The sequence below is a fragment of the Idiotropiscis lumnitzeri genome, chromosome 17, assembly GCF_059441095.1.
Source record: "Idiotropiscis lumnitzeri isolate Australia: NSW breed Sydney's pygmy pipehorse chromosome 17, RoL_Ilum_1.0, whole genome shotgun sequence".
Taxonomy (NCBI): domain Eukaryota; kingdom Metazoa; phylum Chordata; class Actinopteri; order Syngnathiformes; family Syngnathidae; genus Idiotropiscis; species Idiotropiscis lumnitzeri.
In genome coordinates, this window is record NC_142407.1 from 8,347,774 (window position 1) to 8,368,832 (window position 21,059).

At 39.3% G+C, this 21,059-nt stretch overlaps 1 protein-coding gene and 1 long non-coding RNA gene across 2 annotated transcripts in view; one reads left to right on the top strand and one right to left on the bottom strand.

The window, feature by feature from the left end:
• LOC148320042 (uncharacterized) overlaps positions 1-10,037 on the top strand; it is a 33,443-nt gene extending 23,406 nt beyond the window's left edge. The window contains exons 3-5 of the long non-coding RNA XR_015839626.1: positions 7,089-7,268; positions 7,458-7,733; positions 8,217-10,037. This is a non-coding gene — a long non-coding RNA (uncharacterized LOC148320042). The remainder of the gene's footprint in view (positions 1-7,088; positions 7,269-7,457; positions 7,734-8,216) is intronic.
• On the bottom strand, positions 1,619-15,357 carry wnt11 (wingless-type MMTV integration site family, member 11). Its single transcript, XM_088280042.1, has 6 exons — positions 15,032-15,357; positions 12,951-13,141; positions 8,207-8,451; positions 7,431-7,708; positions 7,044-7,336; positions 1,619-2,449 (listed from the first exon to the last, which is right to left on the bottom strand). Exons 2-6 carry the CDS (start codon positions 13,031-13,033, stop codon positions 2,275-2,277), a joined length of 1,074 nt encoding a protein of 357 aa, XP_088136168.1. The 5' UTR covers positions 13,034-13,141; positions 15,032-15,357; the 3' UTR covers positions 1,619-2,274.
• Positions 15,358-21,059: the final 5,702 nt, after the last annotated feature.

The following is a 21,059-nucleotide window of genomic DNA, read 5'->3' on the forward strand; positions in this document are numbered from 1 at the left end:
TTTTTTGTTTGTTTTTTTTTTAACACAATTCCGAATGTGTTGTGATCTATCACTAATCTAACACAATCGTTAAAGAGGAAATCAACCAAAAAAAAAGTGCTATGGAGGCCCACAAGTTAAAACATGGCATGTTCATCTCAGTGGGCGGCCATTTTGTCACTTCTGTTGACTAAAAATGACATCACAGTTGTAGGACAAATCATGGCTCAACTTCAGAAATCAGGTGAGCCGTGATTGGCCGTATTAATCAGAATGTCATGTTTAGACTAGTGAAAGTGCATGGAACATTTTATTAGGAATAATTTTTGGGTGGTTGACTTCCCCTTTAAGTCATAATTATGATAAATATTTGGATGAAAAATCTATTTGACATTAAAATGTAAAACTTGCAAAGAAAAAAAAAAAATAAAAATTATAAGTACAACAATAATTACCCTACGCGTACGTTGCTGTGCCAAAGTAACCGTTGAGTTACATATCCGGGTAAGAAACAAATAAATGTTTGTCCTCACAGCAGTTTTTGGAGGAGGTCTTAGTATTTGCAGTTGTTTTTTGAATTTTTGTGTGTTCGACATGCTGCGGTCAAAAAGTGTTAAACTCCCGTGGGTGTATGTCGTGCACTGTTGAGTACGCATCATGTGGCCTCCCAGTTTGCAGCGGCATCTTTCACAGTTATTTATGTCCGTGTAAGATCATGAGAACCACTTCAAGAAACGCAAGGCTGGTCAGAGGGTAACATGTGCTGCGCACAAAAGCACATCGTCTTCTTCACTGACAAGCCAACCCTCTGCCTTTGTTCCACAGATTAATCCGATTTCTTTTGGATTTGTGGACATTGTAGGTCTGTATGATTGTGACACTGCGTGTTCCCTGCGGATGTTTTTTTTTTTTCATGGTGCAAGTAAACGTTTCCATTGTGGCTGGAACAAACTAAAAGTTTTTTAAATGTTTTAGTGCAGCATTCCTGGATGTGAGGGCATCATCGTATTTTTTTTTTAAAGATTTTTTTTGTCAGCAAACTGTTGTGACAATCCTGTAGTTTAATTCTAAACAAATTAATAAATATACATCGTCATTGTTTTAGCTCGCCAACATTGCATTTTTGCTCAACGTCAAGTTTAATGCGCGCTCAGTTTAAAATTCATGACTTTGAAACAATCACCAATTGTTCCTTTGAAATTTGTTTACTTTTTTGAAGTTATTCATATGAATTATTGATTTATGTCAAACGAAACTTGCAGCTGGATTTTATTCTTTATAAATTTAGTGAGACACATTTTTGTTCGCTTCAATTCAACCTGTTCAATTGCTTTAACTACTACCATAATTATTCATTTTTCAAAAATGGAATCTTGCAGAAGACCAGATAAATATACAAAGCATTAAGATCGCAGCACACTTTTTGCTTTCTGTTAGTGAATGTCTGCTAAAAATCCAAACATTAACTTTACATAAAAGCGTCCTTCTCCTGACCCGGACATGTTTATCCAGACATTTTGTAAATACCACTAAGTGTATAAATTACACGCCATCGCAATTCACCACAAAATGGAGCAAAAAAAAATAACTGTTTGCTTTTAATATTATGAAAGTGAAGTTGTCAAAAGGCATTTCATAATTTTATAAATACTTATCTTTATTTCAGTATACAAAATAAGAGTATGTACAGCCACACAAAAGTGGTTTACAACGGAGTTCATAATGCTCTTAAAAATAGAATATATTTGGAAGTGACTGCATGATGATTAATCTGCAAATCGTTTATCCTTTTTTCTTTCCAGTCCACGGGATAAAGTCATGCTGAAGATACACACGGGAGCGCGTCCAATGTTCCAAATGTTCTGCGTTTGGAAAAAAGTACTTTACGTTCCCTTTGTTTGCTTTTCCTCCCGTGTCCATTGATGCAGAGGAAAAAGTATCAACTGAACCTAAAAAAAAAAAAAATCCACAGTTCTCATTCGTCTTCTCCCGCTTTCAAATCCATATTACTTTTTATTAGAGCTATAATAAAAATAGACTTTCCTCATCCTCATTGGGGGAATTCATGGTCATAAACAATAAAATAAAAAATAAAAAAAAAATCCCCAGGAGGACGGCGGTCTTCTCATAAACTGTGGTCACGTTCCATGTCCAGTAGAAACCCAAGCGACAGTTTGGAAAATGGATATGAAAGTGATAATGACACTTGATGGTGGAATACAAATGCGAAAAGCTAAAGACAAAAGTTTGCCTTCTGGGTATTGTAGTGCTTTGGTTCATCTGCGACCGACGGATTCATTTGCAGACGTATCGCTCCACGATCCGCTCGCACTTCTTGCAGGTTACGTAGCAGCACCAGTGATACTTGCAATGGCAGCGTTCCACCAGCTTCTCCGAGTACGGGTTGTAGCCGCGGCCGCAGCACATCAGGTCACAGCTGTCACTGCCAGCTGAGGTTTTGTTGCACTGCCTGCAATTAGCATAAATAAAGTGAGAAGACTGAGCGGTGGCCCTTGTTTGAAAGACAACCTGTTTCCAGTTTGGCTTCCCGCGAGGAGACAATTAAGGTAATGGCTTCATTCTAAACATTTCATCCAGCGGCCTGTACAAACTCAGAGCCTGTGAAGAACCCACAATGGCTCTTTAAATATTCTTGACCGAGCGATGAGCCCTCATTTTTCTCTCATTTTCTTTTGTCGCACCTTCTTGGACGCTGGATGCTTCGGATGCTTTCGGGGAGCCGATGGGCTCTTGAATAGGGAGCGAATAACCCCGCCATAAATCACACTGAATACACAGGCCTGCCCCTTCTCTTAAGTTTGTCCTTTCCACATTGTGGCTCCCATTTTATGACGGCAAAGTGTTAATGAGCAGTGTGACGAGAGGGGCGCTTAAGTAAATGGTGGCAGCAGGAGTGTAGAAGGAGAGTGAAAGGCAGGTTTTTTACTTTGTTGGGAAATGGGAACACCCACACTTTCTTTGTATATTTTCGAACCGAGGTTTCATTAGAACATATTTGAACTGAAGGTACGACGTTATAACAGGATTGCCAGATCTCCAGTGTCAGATTGTTTTATTTATTTTTTTATTGATTCAGGCTTCAAATCGACTCACTGACCAAGGTTATTATGCAGCAGTACGAATAAAAATAATTACAACTAAAAAATGTTTTCGTTAACAAAATCATTTAAAGACAAAAATGCTTTTTATATAACGGTATTGTGAAATTGTATTTCATGTTAACAAATGCAAAACAAATATCCTTTGTTTTTTGTCCTTGTCAATGAATTTCAGTTATGAGTCTTTGGGGTTGATTTCAAAAGTATTTATTTCTGTAAAAGGACGACCGATATTCCATCCACCCATTTTCCGATCCCATCTGTCTCCGGGTAGGAGGTGGGGTACACCCTGAACTGGTTGCCAGCCAATCACAGAGCGCACGATCGTTAGCCAGGCGAAAAATACAAATAAATAACCGGGCATGGCAGGCAAGACCGTCCTCACTTGATTTAAGATGTTTGAGTTGGGATGCATTTAAATTTAGAAGCAGTATTACACTCTGCTCTCATTGTCCTTCAAAATCTGTTGACAGTTATGCAGAAGTTGTATTAGATTTGTGGATGGCAGTTTTTTAAATGAAAGTGTTTACTACACATTAATTATCATGATTCCTTTTTAATCTTACACACAACAAATGAGCAAAATGAGAACGTAAAACTACTACTAAATCTAATAATTCAAACAAAACAAGGGATTTGGTGGGAGGGAAATAAGTAAATAAAACTAAAACTAATACAAAAAATTTAATTAAAAAAAAAAAACTACTCAAAACTATTTTAACCCTGTCACTGATGCGTACCGCACTAAATTGACCCTCCTATTTCCCACCATCAAAACACAAACTATATAAAGAGTTTCAATTGCTTCGAGGTCTTGCGAATGTCAGCCCTAACAATGTAGACAGGAGGTCAATTCAAGTGTCAAGACTGATAAAGCCTTTCCTTTAAGTGGCCACCAGTGAGTGACAAATAAGTGGTGATACAGAACGAGGCAAAGGATTCAAAGTTTCCCTTTACCAAAGGCCTGAGTGTTTCCTCCTCACGGCCCGCAAACCCGAGTGCCTCGTGATTTGGCCAAAGCATTATTACTGCATACTCATGTGGCTGCTATGATATCCGGCAGCAGAAATTGCATCCTGTGAGTGTCCTTGACATGAAGCATGGCTGCTGTTTATCGGTAAAGTGGCTGAAAGATGTCTGACGACGTTCATATGATGTATGACTTCTCGGATTTTAGAATGCTTTTGATTGGCTTGCACCAAAATTCAGCTACATTTTTTTTTTGGGGGGGGGGGGAATGCTGTATCTTTAAGAATTATGGGAAGCTGTCCGGAGCTTCTTTTTGTACTTAAGCAACAATTAACAGTGTTAAAAATGTTTTTGTTAAATCAAAAGATCGGTAGGTTTTATAATGGCAGACGTTTGACCCCATGGAATATTTTAAAACGATCTCCATTCCTTCTTTTAGAAAATGTTCAATTTAAATCAGAACGTATTAAAAAGGGTAAAATGCACAGGTGTCAAACTCAAACTAGATCTGGCCCGCCACATTATTTTATGTGGCCTGTGAAAGTAAATTATGTGCATTGACTTGTCTTAATTTTTATAAACAGGAGATATTGCATTTTTTTTTTTTTATCAATCCCCTTTTTAAAATAAACAAATGCAATCATTATTGAACAAACAGTTTTTACTAGCGTCTAATTTCAAAACTAGTGATTTATCAATTTGTTGAGTTTATGTAAAATGAGGCGATCATACATTTATTTGGGTCTGACTTCCGAGCATCTATTGTATCAGTTGTATGCGTACTGAGTCAAACATTCAAAAATATTTGGTAAATACTGAGAGCCAACAACATAACAATACATTTTTCAGCCTTTAAATATTTAAAACAAAGTAAACAGGACTGTGATGACTGCACTAAGTTGCAAGTCACAGCCTTACAGTCTTTCATTTATTTATTCTGCATTTGGCTCATGGACAACATCTCGCAGCATTCACACGCAATTTGACGCACGTAATCCAATGTCTGCTCGAAAAGGATGAAACATAATCTGTGGAAATCTCCTGCAACTGCACTTATTCTCAAAATTTGCCACCAGTGTCATGCAATTCAAAAACTGCGATAAGGCATTTCCGAAACGTTTCAAAAATGCAATAATTTTAACCGATAATGTTGCATATTTTCCGTACGATACTGCTTAGCCAGATCTCAGCATGTGTGAAACCCTCAGACAAAACGACTGTCTTGCTCCCCACACCACGAGTGTCACACACAATCCTGAGTTGGAGCGAGCAAAATGGTGTCCGCTAACCTTTATCTCAGGGAAACCTTTAAATGCTTCCAAATCTGTGCGGACCCCTTCACTTGATAACTGCTCGAGTTCTCCCGGGCCCAAGAATAAGAGCATTAGTCATCGTTTGAGATAAAAGCACAAGGACCCCAGTCACAGTGGCCTTCTTCAGCGACACATGCTCAGACAGAGTACTCAGGTTGTTATCACCCGGCCCGCTAACTAAAACCGTGCCACCGGGCAATACATCACTTTCCTAAAGTCAACATCCTGGATGAGTTGACAGTCAGGATTGGTCATTTCCCATTTGCTGCTGTGTGGGTTTTGCCATTGTTCTATTCTGCGGCATTGAAGCGCCGTGTTAAGCCTCGTTTGCATGCAGCAGAACACGCCAGTTCACACACACGATTGAAGACAGTTTTTGGCAACCGTTTCAGTTCAGTTTGCCTCGGTGATGAATGATTGGTTAGCGCTGATCATGCTTGCCTTCCCAATTTGTGTCGGCAAGATGATAGTAACTGCTTGAGCTACGTAAATACTACGATATCATAGCTTCCAGGCGGCATCTAACTTCAAAATTAATGAGAAATATTCATGAAGCTGAGCAATCATTATCCATAAATCGAAATGCTGTGAATTCCTGTAAATCGCAACGACAATTGTTACGCCAATTGGTGAAAAAGTTGGTTTGGAATTTTGAGGCAGTTCGCAATGGAGGCTCCAACAAATTGTACCAGATTAACTTAATATTATAATTATGATGAAGCACGCACGCTCATCTGCATTTGGACGCCTCATAACTCAGATTTGGTGTGAGGTGCCTTGTTTACACAGCAAATATGGCCAAGAAGTCGTTGTTTCAAAGTCAGGGTTTCATGAAATAAAAGAATCTTGCCCAACACTCTCAGAACAGAAGCAGGAACAAATCTAAGTAAAAGATAACATTTTGCTGAGCTAGATAATGCCCTTTTCTTTGCCATTTCTCTGCTTTTGTGCACTACAGTCAACCCTGATAAATATTCAATATCCCCCCCCAAAAAAAAAAGAATTGCGTGCAAATTCGGGAAAAAAAATTATGGAAAAAAATTCTAAAGTTGTTTTGAGTATTAATAATGACTAATTTAATCGCACTTGAAACATGAAGCATAAAGAAGACATTTGTGGTGACACTAATAATACGGCTACTAATTATTTACGCATGGCAATGACGTGACATCTAAATGAAATGAGATCGAAAAGCCTTGCCTCATCATTTCCGCCAAATAAAATTTCCACCACCAATCGAATCGCTCCTCTGTAGAAATGCCCCGAAATTTTGGACCACATTTATTTCCGTAAACAAACGCATATGAAAGGTCGTATTTGTAATGTAATGTGATTGCTTACATGAAATCCTTTTTCACAGGATGGCCTCACTTCTCAACAATTATAATTATTTTTTATTTTTATGAATTATATTCTCAACATATGAAGTTTAGAGATTTAGGGAGGATTAAATCTGATTTACCAGGAAATTCAGGTCAGGAACTTGTGTATATGCTGTAACACTTCAAATTTCCCCATTGTGAGACTAATAAAGGACATCTTTATCTTTATCTTTATATACATATGTCAACACGTACAGATGTATCGTTGAAGGCTTTTGCTTCAAAATCAAACTCCTTCTATAGCAGCAAACTAAATACAATATTGTGAAAGGCACTCTCACCTGTCCTGTGTGCCAACTGAACCCTGTTTGTCATTCTTGGTGCAGAAGTCTGGGGAGCTCTGCAGGTAGACCAGCTCGTTCTCCCTCACGGGCCTGATGTCAATGTCTTTGGGCACCAGTTGCTTGCGAGTCCCCATGGGTCTGTGAACCACCTTCGTAGCCGACAAGTACTTAGTCTTCAGGTCCATGGCGATCTCTCTCAGGTCCTGAAGGCCTCTCCAGCAGGTCCGTATGGAGCAGGAGCCAGACACGCCATGACATTTACACTTCATCACCACTGCCTCCCTTAATACCTGTCAATAGAGTACATGAGATTAAAAATGAAAAAGAAAATTAACCAAGAGGCCAAAAAAAAAAAATTCTTCATCATGACGAGATTGTGCTTACCTGTCTCCCGACTTCACTGTTGTGTAGGTGCATTAGTTTGTTGGCATGAGAACCCGCACGCTTCATCTTCATGGGAGCATCTGCAAACTTGGAACCCATGATCAACCCGTAGTGCAGGTTGTCAGCGCAGCCCCCCCAGCGATAACCGGGCTCCGGGATCGCGGCCGGGATGGGACCGCACGAGCACAGACGCAAATCTCCGGAGGTGCACGCCCTTGCGATGGTGTGGCTAATGGTCGCGGCAGAAAGGGCATAGACAAACGCAGACTCCCGGGTTCCTGGTGAATGAGAGCAGAAATTGAGGTATTAATTTGATAAAAACACTATATTTTTTTAAAAAATGACCATTAAAATCCTCCTGAGCAATTCCTCTATTTTTTTTTTTTTTTTTGGGGTTTACTTATTTTTGTAAATGTAATTACAGTAGATGATCCGCGTTCTATGGTGATGGACTCGAAAAGACAAACATGTAATATAGTTTACGTCCCAGCTGTCATAAAGAGCGAGCACTGATGCAATTGGCCATGATGTATGGAAAGCATTACGGTAATGGCTAGGGATGCAGAGAAATCATGTATGACGGAAGGAGGACCATCCTTGGACACAGACAAGATATTTCCTAACATATAATGAATGAACGCATTGGCAGTGGTTGAGTGGTTTGCACATTTGCCTCACAATGAAAAGATTCCAAGTTCTTGGCGAAGATTCTCCACTGTTCAACATATTTACATTTTCATTACGATGTGTAAATATTGTAAATGTAACGGCCGTACCTCGGTCCAGGTCTGGACGATACTTGGAGGAATCGGTGGAAATTTCTATGGAGGAGCAGTTCCAGCGCATGTCAGCAAAGGTTTTTTGGCACGTTTTTTTGACTTCGCGGGCTGCTTGGATGATGGTTTGCATGAGTTCCATGTTGCTGCGGCACAGCTGAGCTTGGGAGGAAACCAGGCCAGGCAACAGTTTACAATGTTGAGTCTGATTGATGGCTAAGGTCTTGGGGGTGTGTGATATTGCTCTGCGGAGTGAAGAAACACAAAAAAAAAGTCATAAACAGAATTCACTCGTAATGGTAATAGGGATGATTGCCTTAGTGTGTTTATTTTTTTATGCTTATGAATAATTCTTGTCAAGTCTACTGTAAATGCAAAAATGTTAAAAAGTACATTAAAATGTATTGATTAATATATTATATTATGTATTATATATATATTATGTGTTATGTGGGAAGTGTTTCATATCTGGAAATTTGAAGATACAGTTGTATTAAAATGAAAACTGTTTGAGGCAGGTGTGGGCAAACTACGGCCCGGGGGCCACCTGCGGCCCGTTAAACGTTTCAATCTGGCCCGCCAAACTTGAAAAAAATTAAATGGAGAAACCTTGTTAATGTTTTATTTTCTAAATACTCTGGTGTGTCAAACATATATTTTGTTGTAATGCTTTTGTTCATTTTCATTTAAAATTAAATGTAATTTTTTTTCTCCGATGAGGTGAGGTTACAAAAACATTCCATCCATCTGCTCCTGGGCCGGCCCCTCTGTCATTTTAGAACCCATTGTGGCCCACCAATTAAGGTGACATCCATCACAGGAATAGAACCACTATAAAAATCCCAAAAGAAAATTTGTGGCAGATCCATAAAACACATTTGACACATTCTTGGCTCGGAACCTTTTCCTTACAGTGCAGGACTGGCTACGAGATATCCCCCCCCCCAAATATTTTTGTAAAATCATTTCATCTCCAAGCCAGCGAGATCATATCTCCCGTATGCTCCTCACCATTTCGATTTTGCACCATGGGAGGTTTTGTCTTCTTTGGCCCCAGTTCAATGTTAATGGTCTATTTAAATGCTATTAAAGGAACATATTGGACTATATTTAGGTTTAATATGTTTACAGAGAAACCTCAGGCAGGGGAGGCTAACTCAAATCTACCGGCACGCTTGTAAGGAACATGCAGCGGGCTGTTTCACATTATCGTCGGCGGGGGCACTAGGTAATACGCAATGATAGGCTATGACGGCACCGAGCGCCCGGTCACTCACAGGTGTTTATAATCACATCTGCTTTGGCATCACATCATCATGACGAGACATTTGGATTTAGCATAGTGCACGTGCTTGAATCCTATTTTCATATGTAGTGAGGGTTATTTCTGTCTTTAGCGTGACCGCAACCCCAACCTGTCAAGGCAGATGGCAACCCCAATTTGAGACTTGATTCCGTGCAAGGTTTTCATCTGTGAAATTGCTCATAAGGTCAGTAAGATTCTACTGACAAAACATTTGTGGATGGAAAAACTTTTTTTTTTCCTTAGTTTTAACCTCAGCTGTTTAAACAATGACGCATCACATTTTTATATTTTCAGCTTTTTTTTTTTTTAAGTCACCAAAATTATTTTTACATTTCAGGATTTTTTTTCATGAACTTAAAACAAACAATTAAATTTACAACCATTCATGCATTGGAATTGATATTCAGTCTGCTTTGATCAAACACACACACACACACATTGTAATTTTTTTGTGGATGTCTTTATTTCTATTTGCTTTTATTTTGCCTTGTTCTCCTTTTTGCAGCAAATAACAATATATTCTCAATGGCCTTACCAGGACAAAAATGATTGTTAAATAATCGTTTTTAAAATACAAATTTCTGCTTCAGTGTTGCTGTGCTGTTTTACTTGTTATTATTCCCCATGTTGGAGTTTGAGCAGTTTGTTTCCTCTCATGTGTGTGCGTGTGTAATATATGCAGATTATGTGTGGAAAGAGTTCCGATTTTTTTTAAATTTGCATTAAGATTACATGAATATATATATATTACATTAATATATATATATATAATATGTATATTACATTAATATTACCTTTTAAATAGAAATCAACTGAGCTGAGCTTTAAAAAGGTCTTTTTTTTATTTGGCTCTCACAAACAAATTGGAACAACCCCATGCATGAGTGGTTTACAATAAATATCCACGCACTATTTCGAAAAATTAAGTGAAATGATCAAAAAATATATATATTTCCTGGCTTTAAATTGATTCCTCGTTGCTTCGTGCACCACACACATTTTGCAGAAATCAAATGTGAGAAGTCATGATTGTCCAATCTGGCCAATGAAACCACAAAGTGAATGAACATGTAGAGTTAGGCTACATTTATATGACGACAAGTTTCAAATCTATTCAAAGAATCTGTTCACACGGAGCTGCAAAAATGGAGTTGTAATATGCAGGAAATTCCTCAAACCTGTACTTGTACACATGCCAGGTCCGTTGCTGGCCATGGTGCAAGAAACATTACCCACATGCACACAACTGCTTGTCATCCAAGAAACCAATTCTTCTCAATGAACATTCAAATGGGAACAGCACTGGTGTGCCCAGGTTTTATAAAAAATTTTTTCAGCATTCAGACAAACAGTGACAGTGTCATCCATCCATCATCCATTTAGGAGTGGTTATCGTGTTCGAGGTCGTCTCTCCAGCTGACCTTCACCCTGGCCGCTTTGCTTGTCATTCACATGGCACATAAAATGACAACACCATGTGACATGCAACATCCATCAGTCTCCCCGGCCATAAAACTGTTTCTTGTCATAAGGATGCCAGTTTGCTCCGATATGCAATTCACAGTTCACCCAATTTAAGTACTTAATTTTTCTACATTATATTTGACGGTATATTTTTTTCTCATTTTTTGGCCGCACTGGGGACGTTGGGCACACTGCGACAAGTGTTACGACACAAGTGTCGTGATGTTGATGGTTATTATCATATGAATAATGTGCTGGACATTTTGCTGTTCCCCAGCAGTGCATGGGCAAATTGAAAGTCCTCTGTAAATTGACCAACTAGATGACGAATTGCCAAACACATATAAGTAGTTGACTTACAGCTTTAAACGTCATTGTGAAGTTGTTAAGTCAACTCATCGACAATTTGGCCATATGACTCTACAGTGACCAGCCGGCCCTCGAATAGCAAAAACCCGTCAATAATTGTCCATTTAATTGCATTTAAAATGTATGCTTTTTATTTATTTATTTTTTTTTTTTAACCAAAAAAATCCTGATATACTGCGAACATGTTTCTTCCATTAAAAACTGATTGGCTCAACCGATAAATAAATATTTTAAAACATTTTTTTGAATAGCGAAAAAAAAATCTAACCACAGAGCCCACTGTATTTTCATGATCAACATAAGTGAAGCGCGTTTTAAATTTTCACACGGGCATGTTAGATTGGACATGTTATTAATTTCACATACATTTGCAAGCTGCATTTAAAAAAAAAAAAAAAGGTAGTTTGCGCCGCGGTGGGTGTGAACGCAGCCAACTGTATTTGCCACCAATCAAAGTGGCACCTCTTATTTCCGTTAAATGTGCCGCACACTCATCGTCACTTTTCTTTGCTAGTGTGGCAACAGACAACATAAACGGATGCCCTCATTAATTATGTAATGAGCTGTAGGTGATAACTGCTGATGACTCAAATATGTCTGCAGGCCTAATGCATATATATCGATCAGGAGTGTGCGGCCCCTCCAGAGTGGCGTGCCTGCCAATTTGCTGATTTAAAAAAACATAAGCGAGATGATAAAAAACAATTTCTGAACAAGTTATAGTTATTAAGAACAATTGGTGCACACTGTGGAGGTATTTATGAATGAAATACGATGACATCCACCACAAATACACGCGGAGCACGCATTTCTGTCTACCAGCACCTCGAACAAATTCAACAAAATCGCTTCGACGGACTTGGCGCCAAAAGTTCGACATAGTTTTAGCCACTGATTTGTTACATGCGGATGTCAAGCACCCAAACAAACCGAAAAAGCGGGCTGACTGCTTCCAAACAGCCACAGCGAGTCCTGCACTTCCAAACATATCTAAAAGTTTTTTTCCCCATGCCATCTCTGTGGAGAAAGATGATGATGATGAGTTTGAGGATTGTCCTGCTTTTGGCTTGAATTCTCGCTAATCCTGTTGACTGAACTATAAAACCAGTGACAGATATAGATTTTCATTCAGTTCTCTGTTCTCATCACACACACGCAGCCTCACAAGAAGATGTAAAACAAGACCACAAATATTCAGGCTTCTCTTCTCGCCATCTCCGGGCTTTGCTTTCCGAAAGTTATGACTGTTATTATTATACACCGTGGTAAATTTCATCGGATATCTTCGGAGTCAACCTCGCTGTCTCTGTTTACTGAAGCCGCATCAAAGTTATTAAAGAGGTTTCCGTTCATAGCCAGAGGAACTGCACGTTAATCTACTATCCCTTTCATGACGTACACGGGGGACTAAACACACAAGCTTTCCCCTCATCAGGAGCAACTTCAAGAATGTCGGAGCCCACTTCAAAGCTGCCACAGGGGCTTCACTCCATAAAACATCGCAACATGCATAAAAGCGTCACGCAGCGTTGTGTAATTTCATGATGTCACGTGAACGGCTGGACTGTAGAAACGCAGACACAAATTGGGGAAATGGATACTTACAGCCATTTGATGCCAGAGCAGACCTGAGAGAGCAGCAGAGCAGCAAGCACAGCAAGAGGCAGGACGTGAGAGCACCTCCTCATGGTTGGGCAGTGACTGACGTTCGCCGGGCACAAAAAATACACGAGGGTTGGTTGGAGCGTCTTCACCTCACAGGTCCTCCGTCATCTCATGACCTTGTCGAGTAAACCCTGTTGTGAGAAGAACACGTTTTCGTTAAAGTTGATTGTCCTGAAACAAGTTAACTTTTTCAAATCATGGAACAGTGGGCTTCGTGTCGGAGAATGCAAAAAGAATTGCAGTTTTCTTCTCTACCAACCACATTTAGGCAACAACTGGAGGATCTAATTAACAACATGACCTGACTGAAATGGTCTCCAATAAATTAAAAAGGTTTGACGCAAAGAAATCCATTGAGTTATGAAACACAGGATGAATTTTGGAATATGTAAACATGAAATAATCTCAGTTCAATAATATTCATTGCAACATTTACAAGATTATCACACTAAGTGACAAAATGAAAATTGCTGCATATGATGCACCCAAAAAAATCACATCAAGAATATATATATATATATATTATTATTATTTTTTTTTATTTTTTTATGAAATAATTACTAATTACTAATTTTCCGGAGCTTTTTTGATCGTGTTTTTTCCCCTCATCTGATAGAGGAACAAAAATGTAACACACTTAGGGTTAACACTTTGGTTGTTAGTTTACCCGCAGGATTTTATCTACTTGTTTATTTTCTTTTTTTTACATTTGTAGAAAAAGCAAAAACAAAAGCAACCATTAACTCCCTTGAATTTCTTGAATAGTCCCTGAAGAGGATATTCAATTTTGTAACACGAACAAATGCATGAATGCCCGAAGGGAGAGTTTAAATTGACCTTCTTAAGGGCATCCTGTCAGTGTCCTGAAGGTGACACCGCCCCAGCAACCAGTCCCAATTTTATACTTAGTTCAAAAGTGGAAGTTCTGCTCCTGTCCTTTATGAGTTGGGTGTTAATCCATATGTTGGTTGTCAACCTACCACTTTATATTCAGTGAGCCGGGTTCATACAATGAGCTACTGCTGCTCGAGTACACAAGTAAATCAGCCTAACTATTGTTTGTATAGTTGTAATATAAATTTAAAAAGAAAAAAAGTGATTGTTGAATGTTTTTTCTTTGATGGTATCCAATGAATGAATGTGTTCTAATCCAAAAGCAGTCAGTGTGCCAGTCTCCTCCTTTATTTGCTCACATCTTCTCAGTCTGCATTTCATCTTGGTGTTACTGCCACTTCACTAAACGTAAAAACATAGAAACCGTAGTGGGAGCAACCCACGTGAGCTCAGTAATCCGCAGCCTGTGGACAGCAGCAGCAGCATCTGATAGCACGGTGAGTTGGCGATAAGTGATCTTTTTGAAGTGCGCTAAAGTGAGCGCATTAAAACGCACAGGTAGGAGATAATAAACCTTTAATGATGATGGGAAGAAAGCTGCTGTAAAATCGTTCATGCAATTAATTAAATAAATTAACGTCTTCGCGGATGTTAAGTGGTACAACCACGTATTAGAAATGGAAAAATAAATATATAAACTGATTTATGTGGTGTTAAATTAAAGATATTGAAGTTTAGACATGCACGTTGGGGTGTGGGACGGTATATGTAAAGTGGCTTAAGAGCGTTCATTCAAATTCATTCCGAATGCATCTCCAGTTTCGCCAACAGGATGTTGTCGATCACTGCAATCAACAAACACATTTAGCGTCACATTCCAAATGAAGCGATCAAGGATTCCAATTGGGTTAACAAACAATATGCGTATGGATTTTTAATTTTAAAGTGTTTTACTTTCACGTTGATAACTAAGCGCTTTGAGACATCAACAAAAAAATTTCCAAACTATATCTTAAAATAAATCGGCCTCTGCTGAACACATTCAGGATATGTGTATTTAATAATACTGCCTTAAAAATAAAATTACACTTGCAAGTTTTTTTTACAGTAATTTTGATGCAACATTTCGACTTTCACATCAAGTTCTTTTGGTCACACAATATTTTATCAAACAAGTTGCAACTCACCCTGTTTGCCGCGGCAATCCGCTTTCCACGTTTCATAAAAAAAATATTGAGAAGAAATCACACGACAGCAGGTCCGAATATCCTACAGGAGAGAAAGAAAGGCGTTGCGCTCTCTTTTCGTTTCTTTCTTTTTTTCTAGCCAGATGCGTGCGAAAAATCCAACATGGAAAGTGAGAATAACTCCGAACAGGTACGCATGGTGTGTTTTCCAGAAAGTTCAGCGCGTGTGCGTACGAGAGTGTGTGAGAGAAAAGAGACGGACAGAGAGCGAACTAAAGTTGGGCTGGATCCGAGCGAGTGAGTTTTGAGAAGGCAGACTCGGCTCTAAAGTACCACCAGCCCACTTTTGATGTGGTTGCTGATGTCACACCTGCATTAGCATAACAAAGCGCGCCGCCGCGACGCGACCTGACAGGGGCGCGCCCATGTGCTTGCCCCAATAAACAATATTAGATTATGTTCTTCCAGAGGCTGAAATATTCGCACATTGTACGGATACTTGAGTTGAAATTTATAAATAAAGACTCTGGAAAAAGCAGACGGAAACAGCAAACACACTTTACGGTGAATTATATCATCATGTAGCCCACCTGTTACATACAATAAATAATAAAAAAACAAATAAATCTGTTCCAGCCAATACCAAGAATAATAGTTAATAGTAAGTTAATAATAATTAAAACATACAGACATAATAATGGATTATGAATACATACACACAGGTTTTATAAAATGTAATTAAGATAAAAGTCACAGTTTGTCTCATTAGATAAACAGCCAAAAGTGCGTCAGTGAATATTTTCAAACTTTGGCTTGTGCTCAATATCAACAGAAAGGCCAGGGATTGAACCCACAACCTCTGAGTTGTGAGACAAGCACTCTACCACTGATCCATGCCTCCTCGTATAAACTGAGAGGTGATACTTAATATGGTTACACTATCACATTTATGAGCGCCACCAACAAATTCAAAGCAACATTAAATACTGGAATTGTCTTACACTAACGCTGTCTTGAAATTACAGTTTGCAGCCAACCAGTTATGAGAGTGAGTACATTTAAAGCTGTAATGTGCATGTTGTCAGTATGAATTCAGATTTCCTACACTGGTAATTATAAGATAATATGATATAATTTATCATCACAGCAAAACAAATTTGATGTATTTGCATGGATGTAATTTACTGATCACATTATGCTTTGATGAACTGCCAATAAAATCTGGCTAATGTTTTCCCTTCATCAATGTTAACGACATTCTAGTTTGTGATGTATTGCAGAGCCAGCTGTGGGAAACCAATGTCGGCGTTTCGTGAGAATATTCTGCACCTCAAGTGTTTCGGCAGAGGCAGACGTGAGCTGTTGTACAGACCTTGACCTTCCAGCGGCTCGAGCTAACATGCTTGGCCTCAGGTTGTGCCGCGTATCAGGTGTTGCCGGGCTTTTCTTTTGTAGCCGACCAGCCCTCAGGAATTCCGCATCAAGCCTGCGTGTATCAAAAACAACCTATTAACCTTTAACACACGTTTTTGGATATTGTGGCCTGCTCAGACTACTCAATACTATGTTGCAGTGCATTAAATCAAAACACAGCAGTATACCTATCGTAAAGATATTGTGTAGGTGTACCTAATGTTGTGGCCAGTGAGTGTATGTTTCAGATTGTGGTTCCACTCAGATGTGTTTTACATTGCAGTCAACTGTGAATGGGCACAGATTGTTACATGTGTGGGTGTTGCGGAGCTTCCAGCGAGACCGGGCCCGCTTTCAGAAAGACTTTTTACACTCAGCCTCTTCATTCCTGAACTGAGGTCGACACCCAAAGCCTTTGATTTTTTTTTTCTACACCTCTCACCTTCTGAATAACACAAGGGGTGACACCTTTGGGGAGACATAAGTGTTAAGAGTTCATGATTGTGAAACCACTCGTCATTTCAGAGCAGAGCGAGTGTCATAGATTGGAGCAAAATCTTTTCAGAGATGATTTAAATAAGTAACACACAATTGTTTCAACCAGATGTGGTTCCACCATAAAATATGTTTTGATGAATAAAGATAATGATGGAAGACGCATTCCTTTATTTTTAGTTCAACTGTTAAAAGAAGGCAGTGTAGGCAGTATTTCCCCAACTAACACTGCATCTAAACTACCGAACTGCGAGAAAGATTGAGTAATAGTTGTTGCCATGTTTTACTCTACCAGCATATTTGTGTACGGGCTTTTTAAAATTCTATTTGCAGAAACTCAAAACTCTGTGGTTTGGATACAAAGACAGAACAGTTTATCACACAAACTTTAGCTCGCAGAAGGTGGTACACTGCCTTTAAATATCAAGTTTGAGCACTAAAATGAAATTATAATTATATTTTATATTAAATTTTATAAACATCAAACGTCAACGGGAGGTCCTGATTATCGACAGTAGAAAAAAAAATCATTAGGTAAAATAAAACAATAAAATAGGGTTACTGTCAAATGCTACCTGCTTAAAGGGGAAGTCAACCCCCCCAAAATATTCTTTGCAATTATATGTTCAATGTGCCTTCACTAGTCTTAACATGGTATTATGATTAATATTGTGTTTGTGGAATATCAGTTAAGCATTAAAATCCACATGTTTTTAGCCATCTGAGTGGGCGGCCATTTTGTTACTTTCTGTTGACTGAAAATGACATCACAATTTGGGGCTCAGATAACGACTAATCATGGCTCACCTGTTCTCTTAAGATGAGCTATGATGGTCGTTCGCTGAGCCCTGGAGCCCTGAGCAACTGTGATGTCAAGTGGCAAAATGGCCGCTCCCTGAGATGTACAGAAACGGGTGGATTTTGCTGCTTAAGTCATATTCCACAAAGGCAATATTAACCAGAATGTCGTGTTTAGGCTAGTGAGACTGAATAGAACATATTCTTGAAAAGAACATTTTTGGGTTGACTTCCCCTTTAAGGACAGTGACAGAATCAGATCAGACATGAAATTCCTATTTCGCTCCAATGTCTGCGGGGGGCTCACAGCGGAAATCGCCAAAGAAAAAAACAAAAAAACGTCTTCCCAATCTGAGCCCAGTAGGACACTTGTCTCTCAGCCTTTGCACACCATTTGGTTCTAACCCCTCCTCTCGATTGTTCTTTGAGGACAAAGCCCTTTCAACTGACAGATGGGTGGCACTTTTGAACATGTCATGAGGTCCTTCAGGAGAGCCATGAGCCTGCACAACAGACAAGACCCAAAAAAAAGACTCTGGAGGTCATTTGGAAAATAACAGATGTTTCTATGGTTTGAGCGACAAAAATGGAAATATTATATGCATTAATTGTGGCATTTATATTCATTTCATCAACTTAGCAATTTGGTTTTAAACTCAAATTCATCTTTTCTGCAAAAACCAATCAGTTTTTTTACCTCATCACATGACATGACTGCACAGGTAGGATTGGGTGTATTTGCACCTTTATGGGAGGGAAGGTGCCTTTTCCAGGCCAAACCTCCTAATCACCCTCATTTAAATCAAAATCAGGTAATTAGTACACCCCAGTACGCTGTGCTTGACATTGCGGAAACAGAAAATAGACTTGAAGATTTGGAGGTCAAGTGCAAGCTCTTCCCTTTCGGATGATGTAGTCAGCCGTGCATGTCACGTGAGCATAGACTGCTTGCACCACAAATTGTAATCATAATTCATGAAATGAATTGGATTTCTACCATGATTAAGCCCGAATCCTATTTATGAATTAAAACCGGTGACATCCACCACACACGTACGCCTGTCCGCCTCTGTGCCAGTATCAAATTCACCAACCTATCACGTTACCCCACCTGTGTTGTACAATAGACCTCCATTTATCTAGTCTAAAATGTTGTCGAGGCGCAGAGGTACCACCCAGTGAGGCGTAGCACGTCTAGAAAATTTCCAAACATGCCGAACTCGACCATCACCCCAGCACAAAAATGACGATGCGCTCATTTCTACGTCGACTGCAGATTACTTTCTGTTACCAAATTGTCGGCTGAGTTGGGGGGGCAAGGCCTTGCGCCAGAAGGCCCAGAGAAGCGCAAATGCAACACAGCCGCAGAGAAATCACAAGGACAGTCACCATTATCTCGACAAACTATATGCTTTGTGTCCGTACATCTGCTTCTCATTTAATTGTTTTCATTGTAGTTGGAAGATGAGAACCAGAGTATACTTTGATGCGTACAAAACCATTTAAAATACAGTACCGAACTGCTTGCCCATTAGGGCTTGTGAAACTTAACAGCATCAGATCATCTTTAAAAGGATGTTTTTTTTGCACAAATGACAGTTAGGCCATGTGCTTTGTGGGTATGACGTAGGTTACAGTACTTACTTAGTTGCTGACTTAATTCCCATTGAAGGCTTCGTTTAAAATCATCAAAAATTTTGTTCAATTATAAAACAAAGGCTACCTGCTTACAGGTCTAATACACTAATGAATAATTCAGGGCAAAGGTTTTGCTTGTGGTCCTGAGAATTCTGGCCGAAATGTCACCTCTTAAGATCCCTCTAAAAGGAAAACTGGAAAGAAAATCCACATCAGCTATCTATGTCTTTACCCCACCCCCAAGAGTAGTTCAAGCCTGAATGTTTGCATCAGTACTGAACATGGACTTGCAACGGGAAACCTGGCGCATGGGTCAATCACGTTACAGCTTAGACATATTGTACAACACGGGTGTCAAACTCATTTTTGTGGACGGGCCACATCGTAGTTGTGGTTTCCCTCAGAGGGCCGGTGTGACTGTGAACCCATATAAATTGATTGGAAAGCCAGTTTTGAAATCAGAAGCTAGTAAGTAATTGTTCAACAATTTTTCAATTTATTTTAAAAGGGGAGGATTGGTAACAAATAAATGGCAATATCTCATATCTCAGTGTTGTTAAAAGTGAAGAAAATATGCTAGAAACAGGAAGTTGATGCAGAAGATTTGCCCTTTGCGGGCCACATAAAATGAGGTTGCGGGCCAGATCTGGGCCCCCGGGCCTTGAGTTTGACACATGTGTTGTACAAGGTGCATTCTCCATGCTCCATCACTATTCTGACATTTCAACTCTCCACAAAACCCATGTATACATCCCAAGTGCCATGAAACAATATTGAATTTTTTAGGAGGTTTAGTCCTCATGGCAGAATGTGTCCTGGTGTCAGCAATCTCCTCGCAGGTTGGATGTGGCTCCAATGAAGCCTGTGAACAGTGGCAACAGGCGACCCAGAGCGGAGGCAGATCCGTTAGCTCAGCAACTGAGCGAGAACACAGAGATGCTCCTTTCACACTGAGTTGAGCACCGACAATCAGGGCTTTGTTTTGGAGGCATCCGCTGTTACAGCTCACCCGAGGGATATGTGCATCTGTAACCGCTCTCCGTGGGTTAACAGTGTTCAGGCCGGCTCAACATTAAGAAAAGCCTAACTATTTTTTTTTCAGCAGGATATACGTGCTAAAACAAGTCAATGATTATTTTGATTGAAGTCAACCATGAAATTTGGGTTATTGATGTATTTAATTTGGAAGTACATTAAGCATTCTATTAAATGCTAAATATTAGACTTCTAAATCCAATTGAGCATCTGCGACTAGACTTGAAAATTTACAGGCACACTCCATCCCAACTTGAGCTATTTTGCAGAGAAGAATGGGCAGAAATGTCAAGTGTTTAGATGTATAAAGCTTGTAGAACCCCCCCCCCCCCAAAAAAAAAAAGATTGTGGCTGTAATTGCAAAAAAAAAAAAAAAAAAGAATTCTTATTCAAGTCACTACTAAGGATCAATCCAGTGATGCTGGGTCACGAGATTTAGTTAAAATTCTGCCAAGGCTTAGACCACATTGGAATCCTGAGCAAATAATTGACCTTCAGAAACAGAAAAACAATTGGGCTGAGAAATCACATATTAACTAAACCTCAATGGTAACATTGAAGCCAAAGAGCAATCATTTGCATAACTGGTCTGATCTAATCAACTAAACATTCCAACACTACAGGGGTCTTGAAGACAAAAATTGAAAAC